This window comes from Patiria miniata, unplaced genomic scaffold (assembly GCF_015706575.1).
Source record: "Patiria miniata isolate m_02_andy unplaced genomic scaffold, ASM1570657v1 HiC_scaffold_5, whole genome shotgun sequence".
In the NCBI taxonomy this organism is placed as follows: Eukaryota; Metazoa; Echinodermata; class Asteroidea; order Valvatida; family Asterinidae; genus Patiria; species Patiria miniata.
The window spans coordinates 5,880,589-5,908,230 of NW_024037072.1; the positions used below are offsets into that span (position 1 = coordinate 5,880,589).

The 27,642-nt window shown below is 41.7% G+C and overlaps 1 protein-coding gene across 1 annotated transcript in view; it reads right to left on the bottom strand.

The window, feature by feature from the left end:
- The window catches only part of LOC119740602 (hyalin-like), a 31,628-nt gene extending 18,679 nt beyond the window's left edge, over positions 1-12,949 (bottom strand). The window contains exons 1-7 of the mRNA XM_038215960.1: positions 12,865-12,949; positions 8,814-9,065; positions 5,254-5,481; positions 4,532-4,777; positions 3,077-3,307; positions 1,606-1,854; positions 287-523 (exon numbers count right to left, since the gene is read on the bottom strand). Of these exons, the coding sequence (XP_038071888.1) occupies positions 287-523; positions 1,606-1,854; positions 3,077-3,307; positions 4,532-4,777; positions 5,254-5,481; positions 8,814-9,065; positions 12,865-12,949 (1,528 nt within the window). The remainder of the gene's footprint in view (positions 1-286; positions 524-1,605; positions 1,855-3,076; positions 3,308-4,531; positions 4,778-5,253; positions 5,482-8,813; positions 9,066-12,864) is intronic.
- Positions 12,950-27,642: the final 14,693 nt, after the last annotated feature.

Genomic DNA, 27,642 nt, shown 5'->3' on the forward strand with positions numbered 1-27,642 from the left:
TAATTAGTCAAAATACCGAAATTCGTGGGAAAAGGACAAGGGAATATTGGGTTAGGGTACGTTGGAAAAAATTGTGTGCACAAGTCTATGGGAAAGTCTCCCTAATGACCCATACCCGGTAATTATTATTATCATTGTTAACCCAAAATGACTCCATGCTGTCAATCCAGAAAAGTTTGCAAAAAGCGCGAGGGTGGTTCTACCTCAATCCTTTTGTGACAGATTGTCTGTATACATGTACTTGCCACACCGTTCAAAGCCTAACATGTCATGTTCACCGACTCACTTAGTAAAACAGTTGTGACACAGGAAGCTGTTTCATTGGGGGTCTGCTCGGCCGTGCACCTCACACTATCATTCTTGCTATCAAATTTCGAGCCCCACGGCGGTTCGCAGGTGACGACGACATTATTTCCGTCTTGATCTTCGGCGATGGGGTCCAGATGGGCAATGGTTGCTCTGTAGTCATCAGCGTCCGGCGTTCGAGGGACGATTTGGGGACAAAGTTCAACAAACTTGGGATCTGGAGAGAAGAAAGCATCGCAATGGACAAAAAGCAAAAGCTCAGAGTTTGTTAAAAGTAGTGGATCGTTCCAGATTTGGCAATAAGCCCCAATCACCTTCTGTTTGGGTATTTCTCATAGTGCTTATAACAGAGCTTGACATAGCTCGTTTTGATCTAACTGTTTGATGCCCGCTATTGACCTATCACCGTTTGCGGGTTAGCCAATCCCCTTAGAAAACCCTATGGAGTTTTTGTACACTAACTTTTATTTGTCTCAGACTTTGCGCATTCCATGTCCATTTGTATCATGCACTTGGACAATATTTCACAAGCTGTGTTGATGCGATTCCAACGCGATTCTACCGCGATAGGTCAATTTGATTGACCAACACATGATCCGAAGGATCCATTGAGCATGGATGGAAGAAAGCTGTACAGAGGGGGCACAATAATGCGTTTGTTTATGCTGCGATTCGAGGACACACACATTCAACATCATCAGTGAATCGAAGTCAGAAACCACATCAAGGACTCGACCTCAATAGAAAACCTGTACAAAACCAATGAGAGCTGTTGCAAAAAGTTAGAGTACAAACAAAGGAAAAGGGAAGAGGAACAAAAGAAAATCCTTGATTTACATCATAAACAAACGTGTGTGCGCAAGCGTGAAATACGCTCAGATTTCTTGGGTCTCGCTGCTTAAGTTTCCAATGCTGGATTTGAATGATCTTGTTGAAAGTGCCCTCCATATACCATCTCGGACCTTGCCTTAAACCATGGGCATTGTGCAACAACAGAAGGGGCTGTACTACTGGGAACAACTCACAATAGCAAGCGATAGCGATAGTCACAATGGTCATTGCAAAGTATTACATTTATAGGGCACGGAATGTGCCCCATACTTTTCACTCTTGTGAACTGAGTTATTTGTGAACGAGAATCAAAGCGATGGTAAGGAGACCTTCAACAGTGAAGTGTTTGATGTCGACTATAGGCCTATGACGATAAACAATCCGAAAGGTAACCAGTCTAAATATGTTTGGTAGATTTCTTTGAAACTCTTGAACAATGAAAACAGTTGCCTATTGCTATAAACGTACAGACTCGGACTCTGAAGTTACACGTCGTTATCAGCGTTTCCTCGGCCGTATCCTTGGCGACGCATGTGACGTTGGTATCTCCTCCTTCAAAATCGGTGCCGCTAGCTGGCGTGCATTCTACCATTGCAGCTGTGCCGTCGGATTGGTTGGCCGTTCGTTCTGGCCACTCGACGTTTCGAGCCTGGGTGTTGCTGTTCGGAGAGACGACAACATCTTGCGTGCAGTCCGGATCGGGGTTGAATATGGGAGCTGAATTCAACAATATGTAAATTTTTTTACAAAAAAACCACAATGGTTTAGGTAAGAAAACAGAAGAGTTACCTTCAGCATTGATTAGTATCGATTACTAATTTTTTTACAAAAAAACCACAATGGTTTAGGTAAGAAAACAGAAGAGTTACCTTCAGCATTGATTAGTATCGATTACTAATTTTTTTACAAAAAAACCACAATGGTTTAGGTAAGAAAACAGATGAGTGACCTTTAGCATTGATCAGTATCGATTACTAATTAAATGGCCGCTTTTTCAAAGAGCACAGGCGAAAAACTGACCATTTTCTCTAGTTTTCAGAACTGACTACCTCTTGGAAACACATTCAAAACGGGAAAACACCCATTTGTAGATTCCCATTTACATATATTTAAAGATTTTGAGTCATTTTTGTAATCCAAATAACAGTTGTTGACTGATATTGTAGTTGCATCCGTGCAGTTTAATAGTCAATCAAGTTGGATTGTCCCCATCTAAGAAATTTTTCTCCACTGAAAAGCTGCTATAATATAACAAATGAATCAGGCTCAGCCGTCCGTTTTGGACCTATACATTTTCCCTTCACACATCCAGTACAGGAATAACAAATCAAGTCCTGATGAACTTCGACTTTTACCTAAACATTACAGTCAATTTATCCACTGAATCTCTGCTAGTCTGAAAATTTGGGACTCTCAAGACTGTGTGTGAGAGTCCCAACACTTAAGGTATTGAAAACATGCAAAAATACAAGAAAATAGACTGGCACCTGAAACAACCAGTCCAACCAACTTAACTCTTCAGTACTGCATCAATTAACTGTGCCAAAAGAAATATCTCGGATTTCAGGTAGTAGTCTCTATTTCTACACATTTCTCCATAGTCAGCCACCAATAATGCCAATGAATGAAGAGGTCAGTCTTCTCAAACAGTTGGACCATGGTTGGACATGTACTAATCTAGTCTTAGCCTCATGCTGAAATCACCTGACTTCTTTCTCATGTGCAAAATATTGAAGAATAGTCTGCTTTAAAAATTGAATTGCGTCTTCAAAATTGGTTGGTGAAATACTGCGACAAATTTGGAGATCGAAGTTTGCTAAAGAGTGAGTAAAGTTGGCCTGATTTAGTTTTGCATGTTTTTTAGCACTCAAACTCCCGACATGGAACTCTCCTAAAACACCTTCTATTAAGAAAGAAAAAAAAATGTTTATTAACTTACCATCCCCAATCGTTACTTTGAAGGAGCAAGATACATTCTGTCCAGTCTGCTCACTATCTTCAGCTGAGCAGGTAACAGTCGTCGGTCCAGGGTCGAACCCATCTACTGGGTTGTCGCAGATTACGTTGGGCGCTAATTCAGCGGAGTCCATTGCTATCGGCATGGGGAAATCCACGGTAGAACCGTTGGCTTGAATTATGTCACCCGGGCAGCCCGTGGTAAATATGGGATCTGCACAAAGACAGGATTAGTAAGGCGCTAGTCACTTTTGCAATGGGCCTGACGAGTCGGCCATATGGAATTGAAAGTGAGGTAAAATCTTAATTTTTGGACCTTTCGAAGACAAATGAAAGCAAGTTAATTCCTAATTAATTCCAGTCTGCTTCAATGAATGATTTCAAATTTTTAATTAAAAATTCCCTAATGTTAAAAGCCAGACTGAAAAAAAGACAGTAAAATAAGGGTGCATTGTGCCTGCATAAATAGTCTGGCGCCATCCCATTGAAGACTTAACACTTATAGAGTGCGTTCGATTACTTCCCCCGCGCTTACTCGTGCAAGCGCAACAGCGTTCACTTTACCTCTCACGTGACTTTTCGCGCTTACTCGAGCCTGGCCCAAGTACAAGTCGGTTAATACTTGGGTAAGTATCCCACAAGGCCATGCAATAAACATGGCTGCCAACATGATGTCCAGTGGATGCCTCAAGCCGTGTCCGAAACGGGCTTCCAGAGCTACGGCTCAGCGCGTCCCCACGTATTTTCAATGGGCGCGGACCTAGACCTAGCTCTAGACAGTTGATTCGGATGCAGCCTCGGTGTAATGTCAAAGTTCAACTTTCCAGCTCTTGCACGAGACTTTACCTGAAACCATTCGTTTATTTAGATCCACTGCGCATGTCTGTCATCATGCGAGGAGCCAGGCGCAAGTAAGCTGGGGGAAGCATTCGAACGCACCCAATGACATGTACATTCAGGGTTGATTCCGAGTCTATTGTTGCCATTAATTGTGTTGATTAGCAAACAAGCCTATATTCTGAACATATGGTGTTTTGTGGTAGTCACAAAGAAAGGCCTCTATCCTTTTCACGCATGGCTGCATATCAGCAAAACTTTTACTGACTGTGGTCAATACCCAGACTAAATGTTGGCTGAAGAGAACACACTGGTTACCTTTCCCGTTTTATGGGAGAAGAGAACTTATCCAAAGGGACACTATTTTTTACTCACCCTGTATATGGTTTTGTATTGCGTGGATCTGATATATATGAGTAAACATTTTGTGCATTCATTGTTATTATTATATTAAAATATTACAAATAACAGCCTCCGAGACACCCGCAGTGCAAGAGTCTATTGGTTTTACTAACAATTAAGCAATGGCGTGAATCAAGTAATAAACAGGTAGGTGAGGCATCAAAAGAAGGACGTAAATCTACTCGATAAAAATACTCACAGACTCGAACTGTGTAATTGCACGTGGTTATCAGTGTTGGCTCCGTAGTATCTGCAGCTGTGCATGTGACGACTGTTTCCCCACCAACAAAGGTAGTCTCACTATCAGCCTGCCGACATACAGCGGTCACAGTAACTCCATTAGCTTGTGTAGCTGTTAGCGTCGGTAATGTTACTCCCTCCGCTTCATTTTTGCCAGCAGTTGGTTGGACATTAAAATCCGTGCAGTTGGAGTCGAATGTGGGGGCTAGGGTTGAACAATTTATTTAAGACTTAAATGCGCCGTGAAATGGGCATTTAATTTGCAGTATGCATAATAATGTTCAGCTTTGAAGAGCATACCAGGCCCCCCCCCCCCTTTTGATTTTATGGAGGCCAAGTGTCCGGAGAAAAAAAATGTCTACATTTAAGCATGGATGTGCGGCCCCCCCCCCCCCCCAACAAACATCCAAAGCTGGATACGCTACTGTATCATCTCAATATTAAGGTCAGTCATTTTTACAAAAATGATGAAATTATTACTTTCAACATGAAACTGTTGCTGTTGGGAAATACTTTGAAAATGTTCTTGACTCTCCATAGTTAATTATTAATTTCAACATGAAACTGTTGGGAAATACTTTGAAAATGTTCTTGACCCTCCATAGACTTTATACACAACCGCTGAAGTGGTATCCTTTTCTCATATAAATACGAATGGAATTGCTATGGATGAAAACTTACGAATGCCGACAGTCACGTCAAACGAACATTCTGCTTGCAGGTTCTTTTCTGCATCCGTTGCCGTACACGTCACAGTGGTTTTACCTGCAGTGAAGGAATCACCACTATTCTTGTTGCACGTGACCTCAGCCATCTTCCCTCCAGACCCTACGGCCCTTGGAATCGTGAAGTCCACCGTGGTGTCGTTCTGAATGATGGGAGCAGGACAGCCCACTTCAAACTTCGGAACTGCAGGGGGAGACGGATTATTGTTTTAGTGTGAATGTTGTTTTAGGCTATACGATATGCGTTCAACTTTCAAGTTCCAAGTTGTAGGCCTAATTGTGTTAAACCTAGCCTAGCCCAGGTTGGACGACGTCTTCATTGCATTAAGACTAACGTAACGTAGGGAGGAAAGGGAGTCCACCTGGGCTAAACCTAGCCTAGCCCTAGTCTATGGCCCACACTGGAGTAAATTGTGGCTCGAGAGTTCACTCCAGCAGTGCAGGCCATAGAATATATACGACTATGTTGTTCAACCATAGACACGATGGAGGGGAAGGGCAGGGTTTTAAGAAATCATCCTGCAAGCATATAGTCTTTAATCAACTTGAACGTTACAGGGAAAATATCAAACTTTACTCAGGGGATGTTTTGGTCAAACATTAACTATGAATAAAAATGTTTAGATTAGGCCACACAAAAAAAGTCTCCGGTTTCTGGTATGCGCGCGCGTCGCCATGGCAATGCGCGTCAGCAAAATGAAAAAGCTTTTTTCAATGAAAGATGATGTCTCAAAACCGCCTAACTCACTGGTTTGACTGGAATCCTGCTGCTACACAATTTTAACGTGTTTTTAGAGGGGGTTATGATCGAGAATAAGCTTTATGTGGCCTCTCTGGTCTCCCATAATATTTGCACTAAGTTTAGTCGGGCACCATTTGCAGTCATCAGCCGACATTTGAAGCAAAAAAAAAACAAATACAAAAAAAAAAGCCACGTCGCCGCACCACTTTTTGGGCAAGCTCCATACCAGAAAGAGAAACCAGAGACTTTTTTTTTGGCCTTATTATAAAAACCGCTTGTCGCATACCGCGATAATACTCCACCTCCGTTTAATTGTGGCAGTGTATATTTTGCTGGAGACGGCAAACCTTTAGTAAACGTTAGTTTGCCGGATATGCACTGAACATGCGCAGTTACTGTTTTTTTGTACTTAAACATTTTCCGGTGACAAGTTTTAGTCTGGCTCCTTGCCAAAATTATCGTTGTTACCTCGTATTCACAAGATGGGATTCAGACCATTTTATAATTTCGGACTTTAGGCCTATTTCCCTTTTAAAAAAAATCCTCCAGAGCCACAAATCTGAAAAACAAAATGTAATAATCTGCAAAAAATGTTTGAGACATGTTAAAATAATAAAAGAAGAATATTCTTATTTATTTGGGGATGAAAAAAAAAAACTTAAAAATGTGGTGCGGTCGGAATCGAACGCGAGTCATCCCGCTTACTAGAGCCAGGCTTTGCTTAACCATTACACCAAACGTGCTACACAACTTTTAATGGGAATTTAATACATGTTATAATTCAGCCCTATTTCAAAGAGTACAGCGCCCTCTGTTGATATGGATTGCCGCCGGCAAACCTTTAGTAATCGTTAGTTTGCCGTCATTACCTCCGGCAAAATATCCACTATCTTTAATTGCGTACACCGCGCCTGTCTATCATATATTTACACAGGCATCGTACATTTGTACACGGAATAAACCACACTACCGTCGGATTTTTTTTATATCAATTTGAAAAGGAAGAGTTATACTACCAAAAGACAAGACAATTCGGGAAGGTTAGTGGGCAGTCTCTATTCCGAACGAGAAACGTGATAAGACTGCGATGCATGATAGGGCATTCATCCTTCGCGCGACGCGTGTGCATGCCACCGAGTATAGCGCCCTCTGCTGTCTGATTGGTGTGCATAATGTACCAAAAGCGTCGTCATGGTGTCAACCCCTCTCGACTCCCCGCCGGCGTATTTTTTTTCCCTAGGACTAGGAGGGTTAGGGGCAATGTCATGAATAATTCAGTTTTTCCTTTGACTCATTGCAAGACTTAGGTTCTCGTTCTACTTTCCCCTTAATTTAAAATTATCTCAGTGATAAATTTGGAGAAGAAAAATAGCTGATGAAAATGAGCAGCGACGACGTGGATTCGAACCAGGGATCTTTGTATCCATAGCTCCTCTCGCTATCCACTAGGCTACTGTGCGGTAGCTCGACGACAACCGTTCTTTAAAATGCTTTAACGTATTGTAACTAGTTGAGTAACTAACAACAATGCTGTTGATGTCGTTGTCCGTTCAGTTGGATAAACATGAATTATTCATGACATTGCCCCTAACCCTCCTAGGAATAAAAATTACGCTCCCCGCCGTGTTCGGAATATGTTAGGTGCCATTCAAAATGTTCAATGTTTTTAAATTTCGATACTTATAATTTTTTTTCGAAATTGTGGGTGGGTGGGTCAGGGTAATTAATTGACAACCAAATGCACTTTTCATAGAAAAAGCCAAAACAAAAAAGCTAGATCTTGTGACTTGCTGAAACTACGCACCAGCATTCCGATGCGTGTTTCTTTTCAACTTTTTCCCCATTTACAGACATAGTGACCTGTACTGTTTAATTAAGTGTTAAAGAAAACTGAAAACACTACAAATGTTTATGTTACATCACTGCACCAAGCAACTTAGAGCCCCGAACGGGTGTTTAGGTATATGCCCGGCCGGCCGTTGTTGTACTACAAAACACTGCATTCCTTTCAACCAACCAAAAACTTAGTCCTGATTTCGGAATGAAATGACGACACGATTTACTGAGTCGACTCCGATTGGCTGGAGCGTGGGGTGGCATTAATCTGCAGTTATCAGAGACAGTGCTCATGTGGACAATGGGTGATATAACTCAGACTTCCAATGACATTTCACTGCCAAGTTTAGGTAATTAAGGACACAAACTCAAATATGTAAACACCTCAGTCGTGGACTGGATCCCTTTTGTTCCTATCACGGTTTTGTTATTCTTTAAACTTTTTTGGGCAGGGAAAATCCCCCATCGGTTTTTTGCACAATTTCCACTTGTGGCCACCTTCATCATAATAGCCCCACTTGTGTGGCCTTCGTATTGCTGCGATGTACGTTCGGCCACACGTCTGGTTTTGAGGAGTTTAGTCCAAGCTCTGGCGCACCTTTAGTGGCATTTTTTTTTTTACATACCACTGTATATAGTTGTAGTCTATGATTTCTCATCTTTTGCCTTCCGGGTAGATTAGGTAATCTTTCTTCAAATTTTTCGAGAAATTTAGACATCTTCCTGGAGTCCGAGCCATAGGCCTATGCGCCAGAAAACTCGTCAGTTGGTTGGGAAACCAGACGTGTGGCCTAACGTACAGCGCAGCAATACCGAGGCCACACAAGTGGGGCTACATCATATCATGATCATATCGAGGATCTGATTGTCCTCGGTTGTTCATGTTCAATTAAGGTGCACTTGAATGCATACTTGCCGCAACCTCCACCGATACTTACGCACGTGCACCTCGAAGCTGCACTGGGTTGTCAAGCTCGTCTCGCGTGTATCCACGGCCGTGCAGGTGACCACGTTCGAGCCCGGGTTGAACTGCCCAGAGATGAGCTCCTTGTCGCATGTCACTGCCGCGCGCTGGCCAGAGTTGTCTTTGGCCAAGGGGACGATCCAAGCGATACCAGCCACCGAGGACTTGTCTTCTGCCGCTATGTAGATGTCTTCAACGCAGGGGGACTCATCGAAGGTAGGCGGCGCTAAAAAAAAAAAATCATAGTCTCATTTAAAATAAAAAGTCGCACTGCCTTCCAACAAATCCATTTTTCCAAACGAATGTTGAAATATTTTGTGGTTTCTGTTGAGCACAGCATGCAGCAAGTAGGCCTATAGACATGGCTTTTCCGTTCCTGCACTGTCGATTCCGGGAAGACCTGAATTACGAATGATTGTACCAATACCAGTGGCGTAGCTAGGATTTTTTAGGGGGGGGGGCATCAGAATATCATGGGGGGCACATTATCGTAAACGTCCTATTGCAGTTTTTCCCAGTTGGCCACATAATGCATCGCTATGATGCTAACTAAAAAAATACAACTTACAAAAACCCTTTTTGGTTGGAGAAGGAAAAGGGACATTATCAGTATTTCTGTGGAGGGGGCACCGGGGGGCGGGGCACAGACAATTTAATTGGAGGGGGGGGGCAAGTGCACTTGCCCATTGAAGAGCCATTGAATAGGCATCAAAATTGGTGACATTACAGGTGAGAGTGGCCCAAGTATAATTTACACCCATATTTCTGGATCTAAGGACCCAAATGGAATGGGGTAAAAAGGAGTGGATTGAGAAATAGTCAGGCTTTAATGTACTATATATTTCATTGAAGAAAAAAGGCTTTAAACAGTTTTGATTATTTGTTTTCTGAATGTTGCACTTTTTTGGCGCACTCTTTTGTCTGGTACATAGTAGTACGATCGTTTTCGTTTTTAAGGACCGGTTTCCACGCGCTATGAATAATATATGATATCGTTCGTCTAACTGCCAGATCCTTGGCTCAAATTTAAACATTTTAGACAGACAAAAAGAGATTCGCACGAAAACCGTATTACAATTAACAAGTGCGAGTGCACAATAAGCTCTGGCCGTGTTGCAAGAAGTCTTCATGAAAGTCTTGCATGACATCGATCAAAATGATCCCTGCCAGAGCTGAAAATGCGACGCCGATGGCACACATGGAACATCATATTTTTTGGTCAATTTTCCGGGAACAGACAGACAGACCGACCGACCGACCGACCACCAAGTGACATGTAAAAGCTCCTGCTAGAGCTTAAAAACATGATAATTAATATCTAAAACCCATATAACAGTCCTGCTTGCTCCACAAAATATCCAAACTCGAAGGAATGATTAAAACGAACTCTGACATTCAAAACTGCAAACAAAATATCAGGGAGGAACTGTTTGCACAAAATTCCTGGCATTGTTAACTTGATTCCGAGACTCAAAGGTCGATTATGATTACAATTTTGACCGCTTTTCAAGTGGGTCTGGCTAGGGATACAAAGAGTGCATAGCATGGAGGAGTCATATACAATTCTTTGAAAATGCAGGATACTAGCAATAGAAATATGCCTTTGATATTGGATGTTGCATGTAAACATCACAACATGTAAATTACATGACACTATTGAATATTGAACATAATTAAGTGACTTGCGAAATCATGTTATTGACAGTCTCTACATCGTTGCTCCCCACTCACTAAACGATCTTGTCCGTACAATCTGCAGCTGCTATAATACATACGCAAATTCGACTGTTCAGGCGATATAGACCTTTTGCCCAGCCGACATCTTGGAGGGTGCATGCTCTGTATCATTTTAATTTAGTAACAACATCAACAACACACAAAGGTTTACTCATGATCATATCTATAAAGCGATATGTCTACGGAGACGCCTTTATGCATCAGAAAGATAAAGAAAGGTGTTATTATGTGAATATACAATATGGGTTGAGAATATCACTGGGAAAAAAATATTTAAGTACCTCTTGATTTAAGTACCTCTTGACAATACGGATCAACGGAACGGTGATGCCACGCCAAAAGAAAACTTTTGTATGTCTCGCCCTTAAAATGACCATACGTTTAATGTGTATTTTATTACACCCCGGCAACTTGCAATTATTATTTGCGGATTTCCTCAAATCCACACCCTTTGTGTATATTCTGAGTCATTATGTTCTTCAAACTGCAAACAACAAGTTATAATTGTTTGCTTGATTCTGCATACGCTAATGTGAAATTTCATTACCTTAAATGGACAAAAATCCTTAATAACCATAGTTTTCATGTCGATATAGCAAGCCCACACCCATGCATAGCCGATATGTTTTTCCACGAGTTCGAAAGGAAGGCATGTGCCACGGTGCATATAATGTCTCTGAATCATTTCAGGTATAGTGTAACTACGCTGCTATTATGTGGGGATACGTTTTCGATCGCGGTTTAATTAAAGGTAATAGGATATATGCTTTGTGTATTTTGTTCCGTTTGTGGCAACGAAATTGCTGTTTTAATTAATGAAATAATTCAATGAAATTTCGGGAAACTGTTGCTTAGTTGACGTTGACATCCCAGTGGACTCTCAGTACATGTCTAACGAATATCGTCAAATTTTCAAAACGTGTGCCCGCGGTCACACTGATAAAAAAAACCCAACTCCAACAACTGTTTTCTTCCAAACGATGCCATGATTATGAGAAATGATTTCAAAGGGTATTATTATGGTACCAAGTTTTGTCATTAGAGCAAGGTTTAACTCATGAAATCGGTAGGTTTGAGTCCGGGTAGTCACTTGCTATATGTGTTATAGTAATCAGCTCGTCCTCTTGAAGGCGGTGTGAATGCGTAGGCCTACATAAAACATGGTTGCAACATCTTGAATCAGAAATTGGCTTTTATAAGAGGAAAAGTGGCTCTCATAAATTATGCATAAACAATCTTTCGTAATGCGTCCTTGAGAAAAAAAAAAGACTTCACAAGGAATCAGCCCTCAAAAAAGTAGCTAAAAAAGAATATCAAATTCAGGCAATCAGGCACTGCATTATTTGAAAAGCTTTACGGAAAACAATATCGGATTTTCTTCGAAGCACGGCATTAAAGGGTGCAGGCCAGAAAATAGACCCGAAATTGCCTAATAGTAATACGCAGGCCAAATCACGATTTGCGTGCCCTCAAATTCTCCGGTATTAGAGCATTGTCAGGGCCATGAACTTGAGAATTAAAAAAAAAAAGGAAGAAGAAGAAGAAGGGCGGAAACCGTGCAGAGAACTGCCAGCTCGTATATTTCTGTGAAATTGGGATGAAATTAGGCCCTAAAATTGTTCTATTTTGCCATGGAGCGTAGGCAATAGGCATCCTTTTTTTCCAAAATGGCAATGGGCTTCAGGACCACTTTTAGGAGTGATCATCTTTGGATGGAATTTTTCCCCAAATGTCTATGGCATAAGTTACCCCCCCCCCCCAAAGAAAGTGAACAGATAATGAAAGGCAAAGAAATAAACTTTAATTTGATGTGTGTCTCAAACATCTTGGAGAGTTGTGAGTATTTTAAAATATTTATTTTGGAAGTGTGCGTAGTTATCATTGAGGTCTTTGGCAGTCTATTTACTGGTCTGCAACCATGGCAACCAATGCAATCCCAGAAGATGCGAGGGTGTTGCCTCTCCTCATAATAGGTGTAGCTTTACTGTTACGTCATGGCTGTCACTACAGCCAAAACATGAGTGCGCTGCTGCAGTTATAATCGGAAAGCCTGTTAAATCTTGCCAAAAGAAGATTGTTATTTAGCCCTTGATAATTTCATTGCAATAAACAAAACAAGAGACAACATAGCACTCAGTATACATCTACAGTATACGGGTTCAACTGCAATTTTTTTGGATTCTTATTTTTCGCCGACCGAGCGATCCTACTTTAGAGACTAAGAAATAACAGCACCATGCATAGAAATAGAAAGGGGTGCATGCGTGCGAGGGAGGAAACGAACGTACCTTGACCGTACGTTGTCCCACTGTAGACGCAAAGAACAGCCATGACGCAAAGACACCATCGTCGTCGGATAGCAGACGTTACCATGTTGGTATGCACAAATAATTTAATGAGTAAACTCTCGTCGAAAGAAGGTGGCTGATCAAGCTATAAACGCAACCAGAATGGCATCAGATCCTAACCATTGTATTCAAGTTGATAAGTCACAATCTCGAATAATAGCACATCGTCACAGAATAGCAAGCACGCTTTGGTTAAAATAGGCCTGTTCATAAATTATTTACTTGGCGACTTGGTTAAATATTAACGTTTTGCCAGACAATTAGAAGTGCCCAGGTGGACGCAAGAGTGTTAAATTATAATTATGGGAAGATTTACTAACCTACGATTTCTCTATTTTGTTCTCATAATACCCATACTACACAAATCTCTTGTAAAGCAATAGGGGCCTATACGTGTGCGGCATTATGCTGATTGCACGCTTGCCTTAATTCCTTTAAATTTTGTCATAATCATAGAATAATATTATGGGGCACAAGTGGATGCGGTGTTTGCTATATTTTGATGTGGCTTTTTTTTCGAAATGTTTGCCAATTTAATAAGCAAAGAAACTTTTCTGCTCAGCAAACAATCGACGAGTGAAAAAGAATGTAAATAGCTTGTGACAGGTTGTCAACTAAATGTTGGCTTTGTGAGCAAATTAATTTTGCTTAGTACTGAAAAGCTCGATACAAAAAAAATAGGCCTGATCTCAGACTGATTTTATTTTTGATCCTTTGGTTTTCTCCACGCAAAGTATTGTAAAAGACTGACTGTTTTCACTTATATACATTATTTTAGATTTTATATGCAGATATGTACTGGTTTTATGACTTGGGGCCTAATCCACCGTTTATATAGGGTGCTTCAGTTTACAAGAGCGAAGTCAATAAGGTTCCGTTTCATCGTGATAGCTTGCAGGGCATAATATTATAAATGAATCATAAATACAGGTGCCCAGTTATTAAACGGAAGCCGTTGATTGATAAAGTGAGCAAATGCGTCGTTAGATAGACTATTTTGTTTTGTTTTGTGTCTTTGTTGGTTGTTTGTGTGTGTATGTGTTTGTTTTTTGCTTTTTTTCTTTTTCTTTTTTTGGTGTCGGCAAATTGCAAAAGTGCCAGATTAATGGAAAAAATAACGCTGGTGCCAGCAAATATTTTCCTCTGTACGAAAAAATAAGGATCATTTCTTTTAATATTTCAAAATTTATCAGCGTTCGCCTGATAAGCCGTCGACAGCTTTTGCAATTCACCGGCTTCTGGTTCAAACGTAATTAATAATTACTCTCACTGTATGTGCGTGTATGTTCTCGGTGCTTGCTTCTTGATTGTTCAGTGTTTGATAATGAGGGATAAAGTCCAGATACCTTTTCGTATCCGCCCGAATAGATCATAATTTTCGAAACAACAAACAACTCATTTAAAGGAGAAACCTGAACCTTAATAATGGAGCATATTTATCTTCAGCCATGCGAGAATATTCAGGAAGTGGAATGACATATTCACAGCAAAACATACAGAAAGCGGGGTGATCAAAGAAAGTAGGAAGTGGGTTTAAATTTGCGTCGAACGGTTCAAAACTTTCGATGCTTGTATATTTCAGAAATTTTGTTTTGCATTAACCGCGGGATCAGTTTCTGGATAGATTGTCCATTTCATTGTTTTGTGTCCAAGCTCCTTTTTTTTTTATACCTGTGCCCGAAGAGCTTTCTGTGATGATTCAAAACCCATTGAATGGTCCATCCGGTAAATGACACCTATATAGGGCCGGGTGCCACAGCAAATTTAACCTTAATACGTCACTGTGCAGAGTGGCTCAATGTTAATGTTAGCAGAACTGATAAATCCATAGCAAATTCAGTACAGTGTTCAGCAAAGCTCAAGGCCTAGCTTTATGAAAGCCATATGGGTGCACACCTGTAAATAGGCCTAAACCCATCCGCCGAGCTCATGAATAAGAGTTATACCCTCAAAATATTCTATATTAGAGAGTTCTGAGAGTCATAACATTGGGGAATTGAAGAGATATGGCAATGAAACTCTGGCCCGGTTGCAAACCAGTAAATAGGCCGAAAATTGCATACGTCGACAAAATCAAAGTGCCCTCAGCTCAGCAGTTAAAAGAGAGTCTTGTGGCCAATGGCAGCGGCACTGGAGGGTTTTTGGCAAAGAAGTTCCCAAGGTATCCATATATATCCGGACTTGGAACGTAAATTTCGGGGCTTAAAGTTGGACCTGAAAGTCACTATACTTTGCTTTGGGGTGGATGGATCATTGAAAAAGATGGACTTCTTTTAGGACGAAAATTGCGTTACGATGCCCAACAATGGACGTTCGGTTTGTGAACCGGATTTAATTAAGTCATCGAATATGTACGGAAACCGTAGAGGTATTTAAGCTGCACAGATCATGATCAACAACGATCCCTCCACAACATGGCAAAATAGCACCACTTTCGAGCCCAATTGCAATTGAAAGCCCCAAGTCCGGTCCGGGCCAGAAGTTCATTGCCATATCTCTTCAATTCCCCAATGTTATGGCTCTCAGAACTCTCTAATATAGAATATTTAACTTTTATTCATGAGCTCGGCGGATGGATTTAGGCCTATTTACCGGTGTTTACCCCTAAGATTCGTCAGGAATAGTCAGAATATTTTGGTCTGGGAACCAGACTAGCCATTGCACACTGTACAATTATTATGTTATCATATACAGTTCTTCCTAATCACAACAGCAACGAACCCCTTTATCTATCTTTAATCCTAATATGAACACACGTATTAACAGCAGCACTTTCGGCGAACTACGTCCACGAAACGGCTAATTAGTATGCGCGAACTACTTTTCGTACGTTTTACACCCCAAACCAAACCTGCGTAGGTTTGACCGTTAAACCTAAATAGTGCCCTCAATAATGACTGAGAGTATCACATATAGGCCTACTCGGTAATATAATTCTTTCGAATCACTACGGCGTACCAAGGAATTCCAACACGCCGTAGTTTCTCTTTCAATACGGGACGTTACACTATTGACAGCGCACACTCTGTTACGTAATGTTTAACGCAGGAGGAACCACCCCTATCAGTGGCGCAATGGGGGGGGGGGGGGGGGGCCCTCGGGGGCTTGAGCCCCCTCCCAGAGGTTGTTAATTTGTTTATTTTTATTTTTGTAGTCCCACGATGTTACCTTGGTGATAATTGGACTATTGTCGAATAGTATAACAGGGGTGTAAGTGTCGTAATAGGGGTGTAAGTGGCGCCACCAAAGTCAAAATAGTCCGCCCCCTAAAAAAATAATAATAATAATTTTTGAACAAAATGTGACCCCCCCCCAAATCGCCACTGGTTTCAATGCCGTATCTCGCTTCCAATGCTACAGACCCGAACACCGTCGAAATGCAGGTTGATCGGGCAAAGCTGTGTGTGCCCTATCTGCTATTTGTATCGCGATATTGGAACAAAAGCGGAGAAGTTGAAATGGCGATTTCGTGTTCACAAAAAAAGTAATGGCGGGAGAGCGAATTATGAATCGGTGTTGCACCCAAAAGTGAAAAAAAGTAATTGGTAACTTTTCCACGGCGAACCATTGTGCATGTGCATTTGTGGTTTGATCCTTCGGAAACACCGCTTCGAGTCGCTCGCGCGAAACTGCGAAACCTCTCCGTGCAGTCTTAAAACAAACCAGGGATTGGGGACGACGCGCCGCACGCGCACGGTGAACGGGCCCGCCGGCCGGCCGCAGGTGAACATTTCGAAATTGCTTTGGATCGACGCTTTGAATACCATTTCGTATTCCGCAGGTCTACTTTGACGGGTTGACATCCTTTGATGGAGTTTTCTCCCATAAGTCATAGGATAATTTAACTAAAATTTAACACAAAATAAAAGATTATGCAATGAACTTTAATTTGGTGGGTGTCTCAAACACCGTGGAGAGTTGTGAGTATATTTTAATAATTTACGGCAATACGCATAAATATCACTCAGGTCAATGGGAGTCGATTTGCAGGTCTGCACCCATATAGACACCTAATGAGAGGCGTCCTCTCTGGGATTCTACTGCTGGTTTTTATACCGTATACTTCGCGTAAATTGATATTAATTTTCAATCACTTCAAATATCACAGAGCATGATTGCCTGACTCTTATATAGTTCCCATTTGTTACATTTCGGTAAATTATAGGGTTCTAGAGGTTCCAGGTTTTTTTCCCTGGTCGGGAGCACATAAAAATTGGGTCAGATAGAAATGAGAATCAGAGAAATGCAGCAGCTTTTATCCTAATATGAAACACACGCATTTTAACAAGAGCTGTTTTGGCGATGAACTACGTTACCAAAACAGCAAATTATGCGCGAACTACTTTTCGTTCGTTTAACTCCCAAAACAAAGTGCGCGTATGCTTGACCGTTAAACATGAATAGCACCCCCAATCAACTAAAAGTAATCGCACAACTGATCGTTATTGTACACTTTACAAATTATGTAATCGTATACAATTCTTTCGAATCACGACAGCGACGAACCCTCTTTGTCTATAATCATCCTAATATGAACACACGTAATTAACAGGAGCTCTTTCAGCGAACTACGTCGCTGTAACGGATTATGCGCGAACTACTTTTCGTACGTTTAACCCCAAACCAAACCTGCGTAGGCTTGACCGTTAAACTTATATACTGCCCTCAGTTGAGAGTATCACCATAAATAATCGTCATTGAACAATGTATTCTTTCCAATCACTACAATACCAAGGAATTCGAGCACGCCTTACTTATCGGGCGTTACACTATTGACAGCGCATACATGCATTTGTGGTTTGATCCCTCGGAAACAACGCTCCTAGTCCATCGCTCGAAACCAAACCTCCCCGTGCAGTCTTGGGGACGACGCGCCGTACGGTGAACCAGCCCGCCGCCCGCCGCCCGCCGCCCGCCGCCCGCCGCCCGCCGCCCGCCGCCCGCCGCCCGCCGCCCGCCGCCCGCCGCCCGCCGCCCGCCGCCCGCCGCCCGCCGCCCGCCGCCCGCCGCCCGCCCTAGCTCCGCCTGTGCGGCTTTCGAAATTTCTTTGGACAGACACTTTGAAGACCGTTACATGTTCCGCAGGCAACCCCCGCGGGTGTGCAAGGTCTATGGAGGAAAACGACATTAAAGATGACACCCCGTGCTGTTTACATACGTTTTTCGTCCAGGATATAAACTAGTTTTCGATTTGCATCTTATGTTTTAAAGAAAAAAAATACTTTTATTCCAATTTAGGGCGTCTGAAACCCTCTGAAAAAAAAAAAATGATTTTGCAAATATTTTTTTCTGGGCACATCTTTATCATGATTTTATCATGAGTTTGGTTTAGTGGCATGCATTACACACATTAAATGTATAAAATGCCGGGGCCAAATCATAGTTTGTATGCTTAAATTCTTTGCTATTAGAGCACCAATCTGGGTCTAGCCTTGAACATGATGTTAAAAAAAAGATGGGTAGAAGCGGTACACAGGAGTGTGAGCTCGTATGTCTGTGTAATTTGCATGAAAAATGGGCCCTAAAATTGCTTTATTTTGCAATGGAGCGCAGGCATCATTTTTCAAAATGGTGAGTGGCTACGGGACAACGTTTCGGGGTGACATCATTCGATGTAATTGCCTCCCATAAGTCACCGAATAATTGAACAAGTATTTTAAAACTTATTTTCGGAAATGCGCGTTATTATCACTGTGGTCTATAGGGGAGTCGATGTGCAGGTCTGCACCCTAATGACAGGCATCCTCTCTGGCATTCCTCCGGGTGTTGTTATACCGTATACTTCGCGTAAATCGTTATTCATTTTCAATCACTTCAAATATCACAGAGCCTGATTTCCTGAATCTATTATCCCCATTTAATACATTACGGTGAAGTGTTCTAGAGGTTCTAGGGGTGTTTGTCTTGTCGGGAGCCTAAAATTAGGGTCTGTTAGAAATGAGAATCGAAGAAATGCACCGGTTCCTATCTTTAATCCTTGCACGTGCTTTCAACAAGAGCTGTAGCGCTTTGGCGAACTGCGATACCAAAACAGCAAATTACTCGAGAACTACTTTTTGTACCTTTAACTTCCGAAACAAAGTGCGCGTAGGCTTGACCATTAAACTTGAATAGCGCCCTCAATCAACTTAAGGCAATCACACAACTGCTGATCGTCATTGCGCACTATACAAATTATGTAATCAAATACAATTCTTTCGAATCACGACAGCAACGAACCGAACACAATAAACAGGAGCTCTTTCGGCAAACTACGCCGCCGAGGCGAATTATGGGCGAACTACTTTTTGTATGTTTAACCCACAAACCAAACCTGCGTAGGTCTGACCGTTAAACTTAAATAGTGCCCTCAATGGAGAGGATCAACACAAATAATATTCATTGAACAATGCACTCGGTAATGAAATTATTTCAAATCACTACAGTACCAAGGAATTCGAACACATTGGACGTTACACTTTTTACAGCGCACATTGTTCATGCATTTGGGGTTTGATCCTTTGGAAACAATTAACGCTTCGAGTCGCTCGCGTGAAACCGAAACTTCTCCGCCAGTCTTACAACAAACCAGGGATTGGGGTCTACGCGCCGTACGGTGAACCGTCCCGCCGCCCGCCGCCCGGCGGTGCAGCTTTCGAAATTTCTTTGGACAGACACTTTGAAGCCCTCTGAAAAACTCTCTGAAACTCTCTGAAAAAGGAGTTTAATTTGCACTTGTTTTTAATTCTGGGCACATTTTTATCATGATTTTATCATGAGTTTGGTTTAGTGGTATCCATGACACACATTAAACGTATAATATGCAGGCCAATAATCAATGTGTATGCTTAAAGATTTTGTTATTAGAGCGTTTTTAACCTTATAAATTTTCGACTATAGGGAAAAAAATAAGGGGATAAAGAAAAACAAAAAGTTATGTGGTGTTGACCAAGCATTCAGGGGTCGCGATTGGTTACCGACTCCCATATAGTACTCTTCCTGGGTCTCGGATTCCCCGGCCCACCACACCTCCTTCCCTGTCCATCCATGTAACCCCGGAGGGCCAAGCACCGTTAAGGGAGGAAACGAGGCGACACCCTATGCCTTGCTGCCGAGACAGCAAAAGAGCCCCGTACCTATGAGTAGATGCATAACCTGGACTTCGCAGACAGTCCCAGCCGGTGACTTAACTGATTGAGCTAAGGTCGGTTGGTGTTTGACGACGCGAAATTAAGACTCTTAAAGTAAATGACAGAGCGCGTGTATTGAAAACCAAAAATTACACCAACAGGTCTCGAACCCCGGACCCCGGGGTCTGTGGACAATGAGCCTAACCACTAGGCCATTTGCTTGATTGCTACTTGGTTTCTGAACATTATCGGTATAAATACATGGCCCATGCCTATAATACAAGCTGTGTTTTCTTATGGTTTCCTCGACTGTGTTCACCCGTCTGTTGTACATGCACACGTATATACATGTACATCGTACATCGTACAATTGTATCATGAGTTTGGTTTAGTGGCATCCATGACACACGTTAAAGGTATAATATGCGGGCCAGTATTTGCATGCATAAAATTCTTTGCTATTAGATCACCGTTGTGGGTCTTGAACTTCATAAGAAGAGGGTTGGAAGCCGAACACAGGAGTTTGCAATTTGCATGAAATTGGGCCCTATAATATTGCTCTTTGCAATAGAGCGCAGGCATCATTTTTCTAAATGGCGATGGGCCAATGGACTACTTTTCGTGCTGACATCCTTTGATGGAATTTTCTCCCATTCAGTTATTGGATAATTGAACAAAAATTGAACAGAAAATAAAAGATAATACAATAAGCTTTGGTTTGGAGTGTCTCAAACACCTCTGAGAATTGTGAGTATTTTTTCTTAATTTACGGACATACTCGTAATTATCATCGAGGTCTACGGGAGTCGATTTGCAGGTCTGCGCCCATATAGACACCTAATGAGAGGCGTCCTCTCTGGGATTCAACTGGTTGTTGTATCGTGTACTTCGCGTAAATCGATATATTAATTTTCAATCACTTCAAATATCACAGTGCTTGTAATGCTTGATTCTAATAGTTATATTACACTATTCCCATTTGTTACCATTTGGTTCTGGAGGTTCTAGGTTTTTAACTGTCTTATATGAAACACACGTTTTTTTAACACGAGCTGTTTTGGCGAACTACGTTACCAAAAACAGCAAATTATGCGCGAACTTTTTTTCGTACGTTTAACTCCCAAAACAAACTGCGCGTAGGCTTGACCGTTAAACTTGATTAGCGCCCTCAATCAACTTAAAGCCATCACACAACCTTTATCTATTAATTGTATAATGAACACAAGTAATTTACAGGAGCTACTTCGCCGAAACGATAATTATGTTCGAACTACTTTTCGTACGTTTAACCCCCAAACCAAACCTGCGTAGGCTTGACCGTTAAACTTAAATAGTGCCCTCAATGGTCCTGAGACGTAATGACGCCAGGCTTTGTTTACATGTGCGCTTTCGAAAGTGCACTTTTAAACAAAGCGTTACGTCATTACGTCTTAGGTCTATTGACTGAGAGTATCGCCACAAATGATCATCATTGCACAATGTACTCGGTAATAGAATTCTTTCCAATCACTACAGTACCAAGGAACACGCCGCACTTTCTCTTTCAATATCGGGCGTTACACCATTGACAGCGCGCTCTGTTACGTAATTGTTAACGCATTCATTGTTATGCCGAATTGCAGTATTCAGCTTCACTCTCGATGGAGGAAGCGCCCCTCTCTCAAACTTTTCTTCTTTTGTTTCCCTACTTGCAGGCAACAATTCGTTTCAAGAGGCGCGACCATTCAGTCCGGTATTGGTCTCGCGCCCATGTATGTGCAAGGCTAAATCCAGAACATTGTGGGTTTTTTTTAAGGGTGGTCCGTGTTTTATTATAGGCTGGGTCAAACTTTTTTTGTCCAAAATATTATGCCCCAAATTTGATATGAAAAGGAAGAGGGAAGGCTCTTCATGGCATTGGTGCATGGTAGCACAATTTTAATGATGTACGCGTTGGCTTCCTAAAAAAACCACAAAGACATGGAGTTTTTTTTGGGGGGGGGGGCTGGGGGGGGGGGGAAGTGGCCCCTATCACATGTGAACCTATCACATCCCTGCCCAGTTTATGAACAGTAGATTTTAGAAGGGGCTTGGGAAAAGTGTACTTGCTGGGGCGTTTCTGTTTTGTTTCAATACATGTACCTTATCTCGCTTCCAATGCAACAGACCCGAACACCGTCCAAATACAGGTTGACCGCCGCGTAAAGAGGTGTGTGCCCTGTTCGCTCTTTGTATTGCGATATTGGAACAAAAGCGGAGAAGTTGAACTGAGGACTGCGCGTTCACAAAACAAGTTACGTAACGGCGGGAGAGCGAAAAATGAATGGCGCTTTCCACTCAAAAGTAAAAGAAAGTATTATGTAACTTTTCCACGGTGAAACAATGTGCATGCATTTGGTGGTGTGATTCTTCGGCAACAACGCTTTGAGTCGCTCGCGCGAAACCGAAACCTCTCCGGATCCGTGCAGTCTTACAACAAACCAGGGATTGGGGGCGAACCGGCGAACCGTAGGGTGAACCGGCCCGCCGCCCGCCGCCCGCCGCCCGCCGCCCGCCGCCCGCCGCCCGCCGCCCGCCGCCCGCCGCCCGCCGCCCGCCGCCCGCCGCCCGCCGCCCGCCGCCCGCCGCCCGCCGCCCGCCGCCCGCCGCCCGCCGCCCGCCGAACTTTCTTTGGACAGACACTTTGAAGACCCTAGTTTCGTATTCCGCAAGCAACCGCCGTGGGTGTGCACGGTTGGGGGGGGGGGAAGACAACATTAAAGATGGCAACCCGTGCTGTTTACATGCCTTTTTCTTCTATAGGCTTACTAGTTTTCGATTTGCATCTTTTGATTTAAAGAGAAAATTCCATTTTTGCACACAAATATGAACCCACCCTGCGAGAGCCGAATTAATATCTGGCCGCCAATAAATCGATTTTTTTAAAGAAAAAATTCAGCTTCGAAACGTCTTAGGATTCTAGGAAAATACCAATTGGATAATCAATTTTCGAGTTGAAACGCGCAAATGGCATTGGGACACATCTTTAACAATTGGACCTGTGATATTTTCGGCTTTTGCACGCCCCCTCCGCAACAACAAAACATTGTATCTTGAATTCGCAAACTTTAGAGAAGTGCAAAAGTTCTTCACTTTTGCATATTAAGACAGGATAGGTTGGTTCCCAAAACCCTATCATGTTCGATATTAATGGACTGGTTCAGTTGCTCGGCGTATCTGTTTGTGCGCAAACGCAACCTGAAATAAAATGCTACTTATTATTTTGGTCCCCTCCCCCCCCCAAAAAAAGAATAATAAACAGGTTTTTTTTTTTGGGGGGGGGGTGAGGTATTGAGCAGCATTCCAAAGAAGTGATAAGAACACGTGTCTGAACACGTGACTGAATACGTGTTCAATGGCCCATGCCTATAATGCATAGGCTAGTTTTCACTCCTCTGTTGTACATGTACACCCGTATAAACAGGCGCGGATCCAGAGGTTTTTTGGGGGGTCACCCCCCCCCCCCAGTTTTTATTTTACGGAGGCCAAGTGTCCGGAGAAAAAAAAAACTGTGTACATTTGAAGATTTTTTGGCTGATGAACCCCCCCCCTGCGAAAATTCCTGGATCCGCCCCTGAGAGGGGCCACAAGCAATAAACATTTTCCAAAATATTGGTATCTCGCCGCGGCGAGAGAGTATAGTAAGTCGCCGCGGTGAGATAGAAATTTGGAAATGTTTTCATTGTTTGTTGTGGCCCTTTTACGGTTCCGTATATATATCGCGCATCAACCCCCTAGCACAAACACTGATACGTGATGCCATTTGGAAATCATTCAAGAACTTGGAAGTCTGGCGTACACAATTAACTAGGTAAAGGCGCCAAAATGGACCTTGCACCTGGTTTCGTTATGTTTTTTGTTTTGGGTATTTGTACACGTGTATACTATCTCACTCTCATTGTTGCGTTATCAATACTCGACATAGTAGATTGACACAAACAAATTGTGCCACCCAGTGCCCTGCACTTCTTTCCTTCAAACTGAAGTATTTGTACGGATGTTTTTATGCACTTTAGTATAGACAGACCTATCTGTACTACTTTGGTACAGATAGGTGAAAATGGTTTCGATGTTCATGTGTCGCCAACGAGAAATAAGGAAACCCAGATGGCACCGTTTAAAATTTTATCCACTGATAAAAAAGGGCAGATGTTCTTGCAGCAAAACGAAACCAATTTACATAGGGATGTATGTGAATTGGTTTCGGTTTGCTGAAATAAACTTACCTTTTTGGTGATCAGTGGACAGAAATTTATAACGGTGTTTGTGTTTAAAATTCCGTAACTTAAAAAGTACATGAGTGATTGGAATGATTCTTGCACTAAAAGAAAGCTTATGACTTGGGCTGTCATATCCTAGATTGCAAAAGTGCTACATGCAGAACTTCACTCAAACAATGGTCCCGACATTTGGGTTTCGTTTTTTTTTTACTCATTATGTCAACATGAAAAATAATATTCCATATAAGTTCATGTCAATGAACTAAATGACAGCTTAAGAGGAAAACAAGTAGACAACTGAAAGGACCATGGGTTAAAGGTTACGAAATAAGAGAAGTTGTTGCATCTTCAATTTCAACAGTGCATTTTAAACGAGTGTTCAAATTAAAATGGGGGAATTCGCTTCACTTGTCTTTGGCGTATACTTGAAAGTTAATTCCATGTCGGTATTTTGTGCTTTCTACTCTATATAGGATTTTTATCTCGGTTTACTTATTCTCTGGCATTTTTAGAAGAAGCTTCATAAAATAATTTGAGAATGATTGAAGTCCGAGTAACACCTTTTAGGTAAATAGTTTGTTTTATAGCCTCTCAGTGTGTACTATCAGTGTTGGTTATTGCTGAACAAACACAGTAAGGGTCCTTGAGGTCCGCAATCACGACCAGTCAATATCAGTTATAAATTCAATTGAATTTTGATAGTTTGTGGGACCTTTCGTTTACTTTAATGGATTGAGTGATATTTCCTCGAAGGAAAGGAGGAAAATGACGCGGTTTGGGAGATTTTGTTTTCTTCGCGAGACAATGATCTTTGAAATAAGGGAAATTGGTCAATAATTGTCATGCCGAACGCTTCGGAGAAAATCTCTAACCGTCAATACTATTGTGATAAATTCATGTAAAAACCAAGGTTGCACTGTCCACATTTAAGGCCATACGAAGGGTGTATATAATCTGCATGAATCCCAAAAGGTAATCAACCGAATTATACAAGACATGGTTCCGTCTGGAAGAAATAAAGAAATATAAGTCGTTTCCAATGTTTCCGACTTTCAACTTATAGTGGATATATGGACGAAGTCGTGTTTCTTGATGATCAAAGGCTGTCCATGGATTTTCACCGTTTTCCCGAAAAGTGTAACATCCACTGAGCTGAAACTTCAACAGTGTTGGTTTTGAACATTTTTTCTTTGGATTTAGAGTGGCGCTATTATTAGAAACAACGAACAAAACGTATGGAAAGCATATGATCATACATGTATTCCTTTAAAATTATTTTAATTGTATCTGCCTCATAGCCTTTATTATACTTTGATCAATCTGAAAAAAATGCTGTCACCAAATCTCATCTATAGGCTTTTAATGATTGATTGACCTTGTTTTTTGTGTGTAGTGTTGAAGGCTTTTGTGTTACAATCGACGCCGAGATCTCCATGTTGTATGTCCTAAAGTTAAATTTTAATCACGTTTCCACGGCAACACCAATGATTGGCAGGGGCAATTGGCGCCATCTTGTGACAAACACACGGGTGTGGTAAGAAGAGGTGACCTGGCTTTACAAGTATTCCACCGAAGCTCTGCAGCTGGTCCTTTTGAGCCAGTATTAAACCACGGCCAATGCTACGTGGATCTTACATGTGAGCGTTAAATTAAAATGGCGATGTCGACCTTGAAAAGTTGGTGGCTCGGAGCTGTATTGATTGTATACACCTGCTCCCATGCAGTTCTTTGTCAAGGTATGTTGTGCAAAGACGTACCAAACTATAACTTTCAAAAGAGGGAAAAATGATATTTGCCAAATTCCCTTGCATTACTCTTTGTTCAGCTGAGTTCAGACATGGGTGGTATTTATGATGATTACGACTTGATTTCACTCTCTGCGAAAAGTGATAATATGCATGACTGGTAAGGAACGCTCGATTTTATATGATATTTTATCGAAGTATTAGCCTTAAGTTAATTGTTCTAAATGACTGATTTTGGCGCAATATTCCAAAGCTATAAGTATGTTTTCATATTTTTTGCTTGCCTCTAGAGATTATTGAACGCTTAAGTTTTTTTTTTCTTTTTACTTAAGCACGTTTGTTGTATCTGACGACGAAGCATATGGCGACTCTAGAGTTACTTTCAAACGGGTAAAATATAACTAAAAGAAGCTGTATAGCTTACTTTTGGATTACACTTTTTTAGCAACACCCTGTATAGTACTTTCGTTCGAAGAGCTTCAAATTGGGATTGTATAGCATCAACTTCACTTTTGAAAATATTGTGTTTAGAAATAACTGGTTCTGCCGTGGCGCATGTTCCTAAATAGTAAACCAAAAAGTATCATGAATCATGCAGTATCATCGATCGGACATATGCTCGAAAACGTCATTGTTACTTAATTCTCTAATCGATATGTACTTTGAATTGATCATGAATTTGAAAATCCTGACTCCATTCTCAATTATGTTTTTGACACTTTCAGACTTTTCCCCCAAGCTTAGCTGGGCGCGCATGCATTACTTGGTTAGCACTCAAACTCAAAAGCACGGCCAAGTAACCTAGATATCTATACCACTACATACATGCAGTTGCCAATTTGTCAATATTGCGTGCAGTGCCTATTTTCTCATCATAGATTTGGGCGTATAAAACGGATGATCAAAGGTCGCTATGAATACCGTATTGTTGAAATGGGAGCTCAAATGGTGGAATTTATATACAATATTGGGTGTGTTTCGATAACTTTTCTCGGGTTATCAATCTTGCCCAAGGCTTAGAGTATAGGCCTATGACATTATTTTCTGAAAAGCAGCCTACAACTTCTTCCTTTATCATCCATTCCCACCAACCAAAAAAATAAATAAATAAATAAATAAAAAAGGACAGAGAGGGTTGAAAGTGAGGCTGGCATGGCAAGAGTTGGCCACAACCATGCTATAGCAACCACCTCCAATAGAGCCTGAAAGTTGACCCGTGCTGGCGCGGCTTCCAGACCCCTCGAATAGGAATATCAGCGAATAAAAGTCGGAATTTTGAAAAAACTTTAAGTGTTTATTTCCTATAATGATCCAACTATATCATCGCTTTGATATGTTCAGTATTTTTCATTATAGGCTTGGGTACGTCCATTTTCCAAAGCTGTTTTAAACACTGGTATTTCTGCTTCTGCTTCTGCTGAATACTATATGCAAGCACCACCAGATGGTGGTTATAATAATTTTGCAATGAGCTCATCCACATTTATTTGATCCAGTTTCTCTTTGAATGATTTGATGTCGGGTTGAGCTCTAACGTCTGGTGGGAGGATGTTCCATTCACGAGTTGTCCGGGGGTAGAATGAATACTGGTAACAGTTCTTGTTGAATGGTGGGGTTTCTAAGATA